Source organism: Chrysemys picta, chromosome 6 (genome assembly GCF_011386835.1).
Source record: "Chrysemys picta bellii isolate R12L10 chromosome 6, ASM1138683v2, whole genome shotgun sequence".
NCBI classification, from domain to species: domain Eukaryota; kingdom Metazoa; phylum Chordata; order Testudines; family Emydidae; genus Chrysemys; species Chrysemys picta.
The window spans coordinates 117,330,941-117,343,898 of record NC_088796.1 but is presented as its reverse complement, the minus strand read 5'-3'; the positions used below and the strand labels follow the sequence as shown (position 1 = coordinate 117,343,898).

General features: G+C 41.5%; 1 protein-coding gene across 1 annotated transcript in view; it reads left to right on the top strand.

Annotated features, from left to right (window-relative positions):
• Positions 1 to 3,235: 3,235 nt before the first annotated feature.
• The window catches only part of LOC101939273 (atrial natriuretic peptide receptor 1-like), a 29,217-nt gene continuing 19,494 nt past the window's right edge, over positions 3,236 to 12,958 (top strand). Inside the window, exons 1-5 of the mRNA XM_065550577.1 lie at positions 3,236 to 3,367; positions 5,770 to 5,874; positions 6,540 to 6,642; positions 8,176 to 8,321; positions 11,481 to 11,553. Coding sequence (XP_065406649.1) covers positions 3,236 to 3,367; positions 5,770 to 5,874; positions 6,540 to 6,642; positions 8,176 to 8,321; positions 11,481 to 11,553 — 559 coding nt within the window. The remainder of the gene's footprint in view (positions 3,368 to 5,769; positions 5,875 to 6,539; positions 6,643 to 8,175; positions 8,322 to 11,480; positions 11,554 to 12,958) is intronic.

The following is a 12,958-nucleotide window of genomic DNA, read 5'->3' as shown; positions in this document are numbered from 1 at the left end:
ATGGAGGATAGGTCCATCAATGGCTATCAGCCAGGATGGTCAGGGATGGTTTCTCTAGCCTCTGTTTGCCAGAAGCTGGGAATGGGCGACAGGGGATGGGCACCTGGCATTGGCCACTGTCGGAAGACAGGATACTGGGCTAGATGGATCTTTGATCTGACCCAGTATGGCCGTTCTTATGTTCTTAACCGTTACTAGCAGGAAAACAGTGTAAATCAGAAATAACTGCACTGAAGTCAGCTGAGTTACACTGGAGTGAAATCGATACAAGTCAGAAGAGGATCAGGCCCACCTGAGCAAAGTGAGTAGGGTTTGGTCCTAAGTTTCCAAGTGCTCTGATTAGTTAGCTTGCACACTGTAGGGGAATAAAATCTAAAAACACTTCTTCTCCAATAGATGTTATTTTGGAACTACCTGTACACTATACATGGGGAAGACCTTTGGCCAGCAGTAATGACAGGAAGAATATTTGTGAAAACATTTACATTTCAATTGGATTTCTGCTCCAGAACAATTTGTCCAGTTGCACATAGTTGTAGTAGGTTAAACCAAACATGTTGACCCATAACTGTGTGTTATTTCTAGGTCTTGAGATGGCCTGGGTCCAGAGACCTCCAGAAAAGGCTGTGAGTGGGGAGTTCTTCAATGTAACGTATGCAGTCTTTGCTTCAGATCACTTTTACCACTATGCTGTGCAAAACGGAATCCTTTCTCACAGGTACCACCTCCTGGTGCAGGTTTGTGTGTAGACAAGGTGTCAATGGATTAAGCTCCTGGGAATGGGTAGATCACTGGTGTACTGAGATCACTGCCGATCTTGTTGACCAATATTGTCTCATTGTTTACTTGTACTCCCCCTTTGTGCTCTCTGTGTCCATCTGTTGTTTCTTGTCTTGTATTTATATTGTAAGTTCTCTGGAGCAGGGACCACCTTTTTGTTCTGTGTTTGTAAAGTGCCTATCACAATGGGGCTCGGTCCATGACTGGGGCTCAAACATACTATGATATTACAAATAATAATTTGTATTAATAATAATAATCACTGCTGCTGAACAATTGGGTGGTGCACATGCTATTATAGTTGTTATTCATCTTTCCCATCCTCAACCCAGCCTGCTTGTTTCATCTCACTGTTATGTCTTACCTTTTACATTCTGAGATCGCTGCGGCCAGGATATGTTTGTTCAGTGTCTAGCACACTGGAACCCAACTTGGTTGTGGCCTGTAGGTCTCAATAGGAATAATAATACTACTAATAATTTTTAATGTACAACACACACATTAACTACAGTATAGCCTGTGACTGTTGAAGTCAATGACAAATTTCTGATTGACTTCAATGGGGCCAGAATTTTCCTACTGTAGCTATATCAACACACTTACAGACTGTAACGTATACAAACATAACGGTGTATAATAAGGCAAAATCGAGGGATTAACATGATGCCGTTGTAATGACAAGTGTAAAAGCTGAGCAGCTTGTGACATAGGATCACTGAGATGCATATTTAGGCCCCAGTCATGTACTGTGATCCATGCAGAGCAATGTAGGACTGGGGCCTTAACCTCATTTCACCATTTTCTATGTTCTTTTTATGTATTTGGTGGGTTAAAAAAGATGGTAAATGAAAAAAATCAGATTACACAGAAAATGTTCCCGTGCCCTCCTATGTGTTCATTTTTACAAGATTCAATTTGTGAGAGTAGTTCTTCAGAGAGAATTTTTTTTACATGTTCTTTAATATTTAAAGCTGATATTCAAGATTGTTGGGGGGGGGAATTTTGACAGTGTAGGTGGCTTTAATCATGAAGTTGTATTTCATTCATTTGGGTACTGAGGGATTTTGGACAAACTTTAGTAATGATCTGTAATAGTAATGGTAAAACTTTTTTTACATTTTCCCAAAAATATTTATAGCTATAATGTCATAGCAGTAAATTATAGCATTGTGATGACATAGCCATAAAGTAAACTTTCTCCAATAGCTGGAAGTAGGATTATTGCTACAGTCTTTCCAATGGGACTTGTGCTCATAAATGATTTAGGAACGCTTGAAAATCTCACTCTGAATGCATTAATAATACACACAGGTATCAAACACTCAAAGACAGGACCCTTAGGACCCAGTTCAACAAGATGCTTAAGTATGTGCCTCTCTTTAAGAAGGGACGTAAGTCCCATTAGTACCAATGGGATGCTGCCTTGCTTTAACTACCTGATCCCAAGGCCATTGGAGTGGACAGAAATCATTCTATCGACTTCCTGGGGTTTTGGATTGGGCCCAAAATGAGGCAAGTACTTAAGCGCTTCACTGAATGGAGATCTTAGAGTTTAGGAGTAAAATGTTACAAAGTGCCCAAGGACCAGATTTTCAAAGGTATTTAGGTGCCTGAAGACGCAGCTAGGTGGCTAGTGGGATTTTCAAAAGTGCTAAGCAGGTCAGGTGCCTAACTCCAAGTTAGGAGCAAGAAGAAGTCAATGTGAGTTAGGTGCCTTTCCCGCTTCAGCACTTTTATGAATCCTACTAGCCACCTAACTGCATCTTTAGGCACCTAAACCCCTTTGTAAATCTGCCCTCAAGACACTCTTGAAAAATTTACCCTAGGTGAACCTTAACTCTGTTCCCTTAAAATGTATTCTCCTTTTATAACACTACAAATTACTTGTCAGTTAATACAATTTGCAATAGGATAAAAACTGTTGTTTTTTTCATAGAGCTTTGAATCCAGTAACAGTACACTAGATAAAGTTTTTAGATTTTAAGTCTCAGTCATATCTACAAAGTAAGCCATACTTGAAAAAAAATCAGTTACTTTGTTTTGAAGTAAAGAATGTTTACAATGGAATGTCCTGAAGTTCAGAGAGACAATCACTCATTTGAGATGGACATCATCAGAAGTGGCATGAGGATCTGAGTCAGGGGTTGCGTGGCCAAGATTCCCCATCTGGTGGTGTTGTCAGGGTGGAGGGCCAGGTTGAGGAGTTGGCAGCTGCCGGAGGATTGACAGCTGCCAGACCTTTTCTGCCTAGGACCAGATGGTGCCCCAGTTGATAGCAGAGATCCATCGCTGTGGGGCTATTTCCACACACAGCAAAACAATATAAAGAAATAGCAGTGTGTCTCCTGCTGTGTATATCTGTGCAGTGTAAAGAACAGGACTTCATTACATGCCTGTTAAAAAATTTTTAGGAATGAGAAATGAATATAAAATCCTCTCTTTGTATTAAAAAAAAATGGTTAGCAATGCTGCGGCAGCCAAGAAGTTCTGTGAAGAACAAGAGTGCCCTTCCAACTGGAAAGATGCAAATGGAGAAAACTGCTGTGTCCATCACGCCAACATCCACTCCTGCCCTTTGGCCTTCATGGTTAGTACAATGGGTGGGTCTGTTCTGCATGCTAGATGAGACACTTTAATAGCCAGGTCAACATAATGAAAAATGAGGGCCTAAAATTAGGCCCCTAAGTCCATATTAGGGCCTGATCCAAAGTTCATTAAAGCCAACAGAAGGACTGCCATTGATTTCAGCAGGCTTTGGAGCAGGCTGCGAGAGACTGAAACAGCCTGATTTTCAGAAGTTCTGAACATCCAGCAGTTTCCATTAAAATCAATGGGAGTTGCTCAGTGACTTGCAGGGTTGGACCCTATATGAACTGGTTTTATCATATTTCATCAAGGTAGAAAAGCATTCAAAGGCCAGACAATAAGCTTCTAATGGCTGGCTTTGCACTGCGAGAAGAATCTATCCATTTCTTCCGGAGTCTGTTAGGGCACTTGTACTCAAACATACCGGGTGAAATCCAGGCTCACGGAAGTCAAGGCAGGTGTTTGTGCTAAATTGCAGGGGGGGACAGTCTGTTCCTCTTCACTTTGTGTACTTACCATATTTAAAATGGGGGCTCCAGAATGATGTGTTAGAACAGTTTAGTTTATTTGTATTTATGGAGGGACAGATAGTACCCATAGGACCAGAAAGGAGAGGAAGTTCTGCAAGATTCCACTCATTATGTTTTAAATGTATTTAAAGAGAGAAGGCTTCACAGGGGAAATCATAGAATCATAGAAGGGACCTCAAGAGGTCATCTAGTCCAACCCCCTGCTCAAAGCAGGACCAATTTCCAACTAAATCATCCCAGCCAGGGCTTTGTCAAGCCTGACCTTAAAAACCTTTAAGGAAGGAGATTCCACCACCTCCCTAGGCAACCCATTCCAGTGCACGTGTCTAGCCCATAAATCATGTTCATCTCACCCAGCTGCACCAAGGCCCCTGTGCCTCCACAGCAGCTGTGGCCCTGCTCCTTGCCAGCACAGCTCTATTGGAGCCACTCTGTTAGGGATTCCCCAGCTGACCTCAGAACTTCCCCTTGAAGGAAGGGGGCTACAGAAATATCATCCAGCCTGTGGTGGTGTCATTTTTTGGCTGGAATCTCCACTGGCACTGCACAGCACAATATGCATCCTGTCAGCATGCCCAGTCCTCCCTCAGTCTGCCCACTGGCTGCCACCTCCCTCAGGATCACTCCCGTGTCCACACACCACCCTCTGTGGGAAGAGAGAGGGTGCACTGTTGTGGAGGTGTTCTACCCCCAAATCCTTGTGGGGAGGGTGTGATCTGTGAGTGATTCTAGCACAAAGGTACCACCCAGCCTCTTGCTTTTAAAGTTTGAAATATTTTTGAGCTTTCCTGCTTAGACAAGGCAAGCATCAATAAAATAGCCCCCATAGAGCAAAACTGCTGTAGGAAAGTGGGCTTGTGCTAGTAAATGGATAGTTACAAATAAAGCTCTTTCCATTAAGCAGGGGCTTTCAATACGGTGTCATCTTTTCAGGAAGAATCATAGAATCATAGAATCTCAGGGTTGGAAGGGACCTCAGGAGGTCATCTAGTCCAACCCCCTGCTCAAAGCAGGACCAACCCCAACTATATCATCCCAGCCAGGGCTTTGTCAAGCCTGACCTTAAAAACCTCTAAGGAAGGAGATTCCACCACCTCCCTAGGTAACCCATTCCAGTGCTTCACCACCCTGCTAGTGAAAAAGTTTTTCCTAATATCCAACCTAAACCTCCCCCCAGTGCAACTTGAGACCATTACTCCTGGTTTTACCTCAGCTAGCATGAGCAATCCATTTCTTTTTTGCATACTGTATTTTAAAGTGCATGAACAGAAAAGCCTGAATACATATCTGAAATTTAGCAAGAAGGATTAAGCCATTTAAAAACCCATGATCCTCAGACAGCCATTATAATTCTCAATGGCTGCGGCTGCTGGGAAATTAAAGTTGATGCAATCTTAATGAGAAATGCTCTGGAAATAGGAACTTTCATGAAAGAAACACCATATCCCATAGTTGTCAAAAAAAAAAAAAGTAGAGCTACAATCTACCATGTAGAGAATAAAAAATTGTGGACAAAATTCTACTTTTAGTGAAGTAAATACAGAATAACTCCATTAACTTCAATAAAGTTACTCCAGATTTAGGTGCCTAAATGAGATGAGGACAGAAAATGGCTCATGGACTTTGAGTGAGTGAGAATTTTGTGGAATTTTAAACTGGACTATCAATCCATGTGCTCCTTTCCATTTGTTTGTGTTTTATTTTAGCACACAATGGTGTCATTTATGATTGAGCATTGTCATAATGAATAATACATTGCTAGTTATTGGAATAAAGCACAAGGCCCCCAAAGAGTACTAAATTTAAGAGTATTAAGGTCTGGAATTTTCCTTGTTTTATTATCTATTGATATAACTGCTCTTTTTTGGTAAAGGGGAAAGGTGGAATATGTGGCCCGTGGATTCCGGATGATGGCCAGATATTTACTCACACTTTATCTACAGCTGGCAAAATGAGTCAGACAAACTGGACTGCCAAGGTATAGTACATTTACGGCATACAATGCTCTAGACCTTTTTACTAGCAGGCCAGATCCCGCAGTCCTTAGGTAGGAAATCCGTCCACTTATTTCATTTGGAGTTATATGCATATAAAGGCCGCAGGATAAAGTCCTGATACTGCGAGGTGCTGAGTGCTTTCAGCTTCCAACTGACTTTACTGGGAACTGAGTGCACCTAGCATCTTGTTTCCAGAGGACTGGATTCTACTTCTGCTTGTCTCACTTCCCTCACTTCATGGCAGCTCCGTGAGGGTTGCCAATATGTCTCAAAAACATTCATGGAAACAGCTGAGGCTATCTGGGCCCCAAAAGTCTTGGAAGAACATAGACTTTGCCTCTCCCAGAGGATGACCTATTCAACAGAACTGCACGTGCAGCAGTATGGTTGGGTGGAGTTACCGACTCCCTTGTGGAGAGACAGAGGTCTTGAGTGACCATTTAGCTTCCATTCTGGTAACAATATCTAATGAGGTTTGGAGACAATTGATCATGTTGCCACATGGGCTGATGGGAAGATGATGAGACCTCCATTGCCTGCAAATAGGAAGAAGGTGAAATAATAGATCTAGAGAAAGGAGATTAGATTATTGGTGTTGAAAAAGGCCAATGTATGAAATTTAAAGCAATGGCTGTTTGTTTGGCAGGTTGTTTTGGTTCATGTGGGGGTGACCTCTCTCATCGCACACATCAGGGTTGGGAAAATGCAAGTTGCTCTGGAAGCCAAAACCACGGTGCTACCTGCAGTAGGTATGGTATGAAATAAAGACTTCTCGTATGTTAAACAGGAATTACACAGCTCTTCCAATTCTACTGATAGGCAAGAAGAACAAAAGCCCACATAGCCCCTTCACAAGTGAATGTATCCCATCAAATGTTTCTACAATTCTTTTTCAAACCACTTGAAATCTCTAAAGTTTTTCCAGCTTCTCGTTGCCTGTGTAGGACATGAGAACCCCGTAAAAGGCTGCACTTGGTCAAACAGCTGAAATCAAATACCAGAACCAGCAGCTTCAGGCACTACAAGGCTTGTTGGGATGTCATAGGGATGCGAAACAGTTCTACCACATGGTCTCTTTCCAGTATATGGACACTCGTCATCAGACAGGAAGCAGGCTAGCCTGAGGCATGACAACTAACGAGCAAACACAAGTGATTCTTGAGCCTGGTGCTATTGTTCATATAAACCTCAGAAACACTGCCCAATGCAGTGCTCTTGTGTTAATTTTAATAAATATAATTGTTAGGCATTGAGAGACCTTTGTGATGGCCATAGTACTGGAACGCAGATTACAATGGAATAGAACTGAAGCAGGCAGAATTATTACCAATTGTTTTCCAAAACATTTTGATAGTTAGGAGATCTGTGCTTTCACAGTGGCACAAGTCTTCTCTTGCTTGAGAATCTGAGGTACAGCATTCTAGTAGTGAAGATCTGTGGGTGAAATACAGGCCCCATTAGAATTAATGGGAGTTTTGCCATTGACTTTCACTCTAAAGTATCTAAAGAAATTCCCACTGGGATTATGTTTTAGTAAATGAAATGAGAAAACAGTGATTATTTAATGAAGTTACCATTTGCCATTGACCTTATTGCCTACAAAACCAAACAGACAGCTTTTTGAACATCTCAGCTGTAAAGATCATGTCTTTCAGGGACACTTTTCAACTTTGTGATCATTTGCTGATGTTGGGCTGATGTTGAAACTTCCATTTAAATTACATTACATCTGATATTGGTTCTAATTTTCATGAGCTTTCGTTTGAAACACCTCCTAGCATGGGTTGCTTTGTTCATTTTGCCTGAAGTTATTCATACTACTGAATACCAGTCCTGCTGATTGAAAGGAAAGGGGACAAAGATGGCTTTCTGTTCTCCTGACCCCTGGGTCTCCCAAGGGCTGGGCTGAGTATACAGAGTAAGGGACAGTCCCTGTTTTCAAGAGCATACAGTCTAAACAGGCAAGACAGGCGACGAGAAATAAACAGACAAAAGGTAACAACCAAGCAACACATCTGGAACAACATGTCAAAAGCACTGATGTCCACCCTTAGTCTAAGGTCAGTGTATTTTAAGGGTCCTTAGATTACATTTAAAATCCGCAGCTTTCAACTGCTGGACAAAGCTCCTAGAATCCCTCAAAACCTGTTCTTTCAGATATTCTGTGGCCACTTCTGGGGATCCCCAGCCCAGGAGCCCTATGTATTTGTTACTGACTTGAGTCCTAAGAGTGGAAAGAGCTATTTTCAAGCATTTTGCTCTCTACATCCCTTTTTGCCCAGTCTGCGGAGATGGTGTTTGTGAAGAAGATGAAAGCTGTTCCACATGTCCAGCTGACTGCGGGGAATGCCCACTGACAGCTGATGCCAGGATAGCAATTGCCTTACCAATATGTTTAGTCTGTGCTGGCTTCATTCTGACAATAGTGGTAAGTGTCAAATGAAATCTCCTTTCTCTTCTTTTATTTCCATCATGGTGTCTCCATTATTTTATTGTTTACAACACAACTCTTTACAAGCATCAGAACAGGTTCTCTGCTACACACAGAATCCCCCGGGGAGATCCAAGGGGGAAGAAGAGAAATGGGAGGAAAAGTTGCTTCTTGATTCTGGGGCCCATTCTACACCAGCCCCCCCCCGGGGATAGTTTAGAGCAGCCCCACGTTGCTGGAGAATGGCTCACAAGGGGCTGACACCTAGGATTACGCCTTCTCTGTAATGATCCTGGCGTGTCTGACTGTGCATCCTAACACCAGCTGGAACCTCTCCTCAATTTAGGAGATCCGGTCAGTGTCCAATCCTTGGGTTTTGTTTCGTAGTAGCAGTTCATTATTATAACAGACTCACTGGGGGGAATACAGAAAGGGGTGTGTGTGTATAAAAGGATAGATCAATATAAAGAAAATGCTTTGTGATCCTTTGGGATGAAAAGTGCTGGATAAATATAAGATGATATATCATTTTTACTTATTCTTTTACTATATTTCTGCAGAATAGGCCCTTCCATTTTTTGCATTCCTATAGATTCCTCTGTATCTGAAGGTACATAAATTAATTTCTGAACGTTATGGAAAGCTGTTGCCAGGGAAATATTTTCAGATGTATAGTCATGGTATTGATTGTGTGCATTATGGATAACTTGCTTGGTTTTAACCTATAAACCTATAAGTGCATTGGCTCTTTGTTATGGCAGGGATCACTTCCCTCCTATGTCACACTGCTGTGGCTGAGACATCTGGAGCGGAGCGCTCAATCTAACACCCCCTGGTTGATTGCAAGGGAATGAAGGCAGGATGCTCTTGCTCAGGGGAAGAAAGATGATCGTACGGTTAAGGCACTGGGTTGGGATTCAGTTCCTCATTCTATCATATACTTCCTATGCGAACTTGGGCAAGTCACAATCTCTGTGTGCCTCAGTTCCCAACTTGTAAAATAGGGATAATAGGTACCTACTTCACAGAGCTCTTGTGAGAATAAATCTAAAGTCACAGCCCTGGGAGACACTTAGATACTACCATGCTGAAGGCCATATAATTAGATAAAACTGTGGAATTAGCTTCCTGCTTTAGATTGCCACAGCCCAGATCTGTTACCTTTCAGGTTACAATGCAAGACCTCTTTGTTCTTGCCAGCTTTTTCTAGGGGTAAGAGAGAAATTGCTGGGAAGAGCATTGAGAGACTCTAAATGGGAACTGGAGAGCTGTGACTACTTTTCTGAAGGGCATTTTCATGGAAGGAAATGGTTGTTCCGTGTAAATGTGTCCAGAGTCTCTGGTGGGCACCGGAATATTTTACATTCTAAGAGAAAACACGCCAATGTAATGAATTAATTAAATCATAGAAAAGTATCAGTTATACAGCTGTTAAGCCTTTTTATATGTTTCAGTATCAAATGTATTAACATAACGTAGACTCGATCCTGCATGCCTTCCTTATCCACTCTTATCACAGTGAGAGGGTCAGTATGTGGACTACAGCATTGGACCCTTGAACTATTGCAACTGGATGAGCAACTTGAGGTTTCCTAAGCCCATTACAGTGGGCCAGTTCTCTTGGTGGTACAAATAGGCACTGCTCAGGTCCAACAGAAGGATCTGACCCCATATGTTGATTCAATGTCGGTTTGTTACTCAAACATTTTTATTGAGGATCTTCCAACATAATACACATCAGACCACTTCACCTTCCATTTCCCACTTCTTTGCAAGACAGGCTGGAGTTCAATCAAGCCCCTACAACCAGATTTCAGTGGATAACTTTAAAGTCATCATACGAGTTAGGGAAACAGTTAGCCCCCTTCTCACTTATGTGAGTCCTCCAGAATAAATCTAATTTACCTATTGTCTCAGATATTCTTTGTTTTGCAGGGACTCTGTTGTTTTTCCTCTTATGCTGGAGGGCATGCTAAGTATCATCTACCTAGCTTCTGTAGGTACATGCTACTCAGCATTCTCTGCTGCTTGTTGCTTAGTCAATGTATAAACTTGTTTTTACAAACAGAGCTGAAAAGGTCACTTGTATCCAGTTTTCAGTATACAGCAAGAGCACAATGCTCCAATGATCCTCCCTCTCATATGGTCTGATCCAGCCCCCATTAAAGTCAATGAAAGGATTCCATTTAATTCAGTGGGTATTGAATCAGTCCCATCATCTTTGTTTGATTATGGTCCTTGCACACTAAAATACATCTCCTTTTCCTGAAAGCACAGGCCGATTGAAATCAGGGGAAAGACGCCCATTGATTTTCTGGGCCTGGAATCAGGCCCAAAGCTCTCCCCAAATTCTGCCACCACTTCCCAAGATGTCACAAGAACTCTTGTGTAAATTGGGTTTTTGTTACTTGTCATCCATCCAATGCGTGCTGTTGAAGGTAATATTAGATAGATGGCAAAATGCTGACCATCAAATATTTGTGTTTAAATTGTCTTCTGTTTATCATAGCTAACCTGCAACTCTGATCTACAGACAAGTATGTGCTTGTATAAAATGGGTTTATTGTACTTGACAACTTTTTGGTACGTCAGTTATTAGACATACATCTTATTTACAAAATGGTGACAGTGTCCCATCTAATGTTATGCAAGCTACAGTACTTTGTGTAATAATGTACCATCTAATTTGCTGCTCTGGGGCCTGATTTTGATTGCCACATCCTATATGACCAGTAAATGCTGCTTATCTGGGGGGAAATGACATTTGTTTACACATTGGACATTTCCAAGATGTGAAATGATGTTCACCACATCGCTGGGGTAAGAGCTGGGTCCTAAGTGCAGTGCACAAAAATGCAAACATGGACAGAAAGTATCAGACTGTCCACTACAAAATGTCATGTTGTTTAGTCTTCAGAATTACAGATTTTGTATTTTGGTGTTAGATCCAGATCTGTTACTTCTATGTAAGTCAGTAAGACGTTGAGAGAGGATGGAGGCTAAAATGGTGATGCTTGTTCAGACACCTGGAGGATTTTATATTTGAAAATATCCATACAACTAATCATTTATTGGCTACGCTCATCCCTAGTGCAACTCCACTGAAGCCAATAGAGTTGCCCCAGGAATGAATTTGGCCTGTTATGCTTTCTGCAGTGGTTTCAATATCAGAAGCAAAAGATGTTTTGGGATGAAAGCTGGATTATAGACTTCTCCCGCATCAAACAAGGTTTGTAAAGTCTGTCATTTTGATGCTCTTATCATCAATGCACATCCTGTTGTGTAAATAAAGCTCACAGGGAAATATACCCATATTCCATAAGGGTCTGACCTAAAGGAGGAGGATCTATCTTTGATAGGAGCCGGTCACCACAGCATCTGTGAGCTGATCACTGGAGTTTTCCTCTAAGGATGTTATTTTAACTTGAACACTTTGGCTATGGCTCCCCTAGAGAGCTTGCAGCTGCACTAACTCTTACAGCGCTTCTAGCATAGCTGCTCTAAGCGGACAGGAGACAGAGCGACATAAGTTATACCAGCATAAGTGGTAGTGTAGACATAGCGTAAAGATCAGGTTTTTTTTTTCACATATGGTTTGTGGACTTTTTTCCTGTAATTTATGGTGATTTACAAATAAAAGACAAAGGAATAGATCAAAAATACATAAATCCCCTCTGGAAATATGTGAAAATGGGCACAACAGATGGCGGTTGCTTTATGATCAAACATGCTCTTTTTAAGTGACTTCAGTGGAGCGATGTTGGATTTGCACAGATGTAACCAAGTGCTTAATTTGTCCCACTGTGTGTTATCCGTAGCTGAAGTAATTCATCATCACTTGAGTTTTCTTCAATTTATCTAATGTATAAAATCATAATTAGATTTGTTTTCCACTTGGACATTTTTTAACGTCGGAGCATTATTGTACAGTTTGTCATACAGGCTGTACATTCGCTGTACAGCCTATAATTCACCATGTCATTTATTGCTATCAGATGGGCCAGATCCTCGGCTGGTATCGATTCATGTAGCTTCATTGAAGTCATTGGAACTACATTGATTTACACTAGCTGAGGATCTAACTCTAATTGTAGTCCTGCCTCCACAAGTATTGCTGAAAAGGTCCCATCTGCTTTAAATAGATAATATGTTCAGTACAAGTCAATGGGATAAGACTTTATTGCATTAATTTAGTACTGTTACTTGGAGCTGTATGTTCATTTCTAAGTAGTGTAATGAGATACCTTCATGGTCTTAAGGAACAGATATCAGGTTAATAAGGAGTCTAATTTACTAAAAGCAGCCAAGATTGTGTGTGTGTGTGTGTGTGTGTGTGTGTGTGTGTGTGTGTGTGTGTGTGTAAGAAAATGCCAATGCAGTGCTGAGTTGATATGTCCCTGTTCCATGGCATTATGCCTCTGCATAATAGTCTCTCTCTCTAGCTCTGAGGTGACCTCAACTGGGATACTGAGTTCATTTCTATGTAACCCTTGACCAGCACAATTAGCACTAGATGGAGTTCAGAGAAGATAAACAAAAGCGACTAGGTGGCAGGATAGACTGACTTTTTTTGGAAATTTGAAGAGTTGAAGATATATCCAGAGAAAGGCTGAATGACGTCTAATATGATGCCA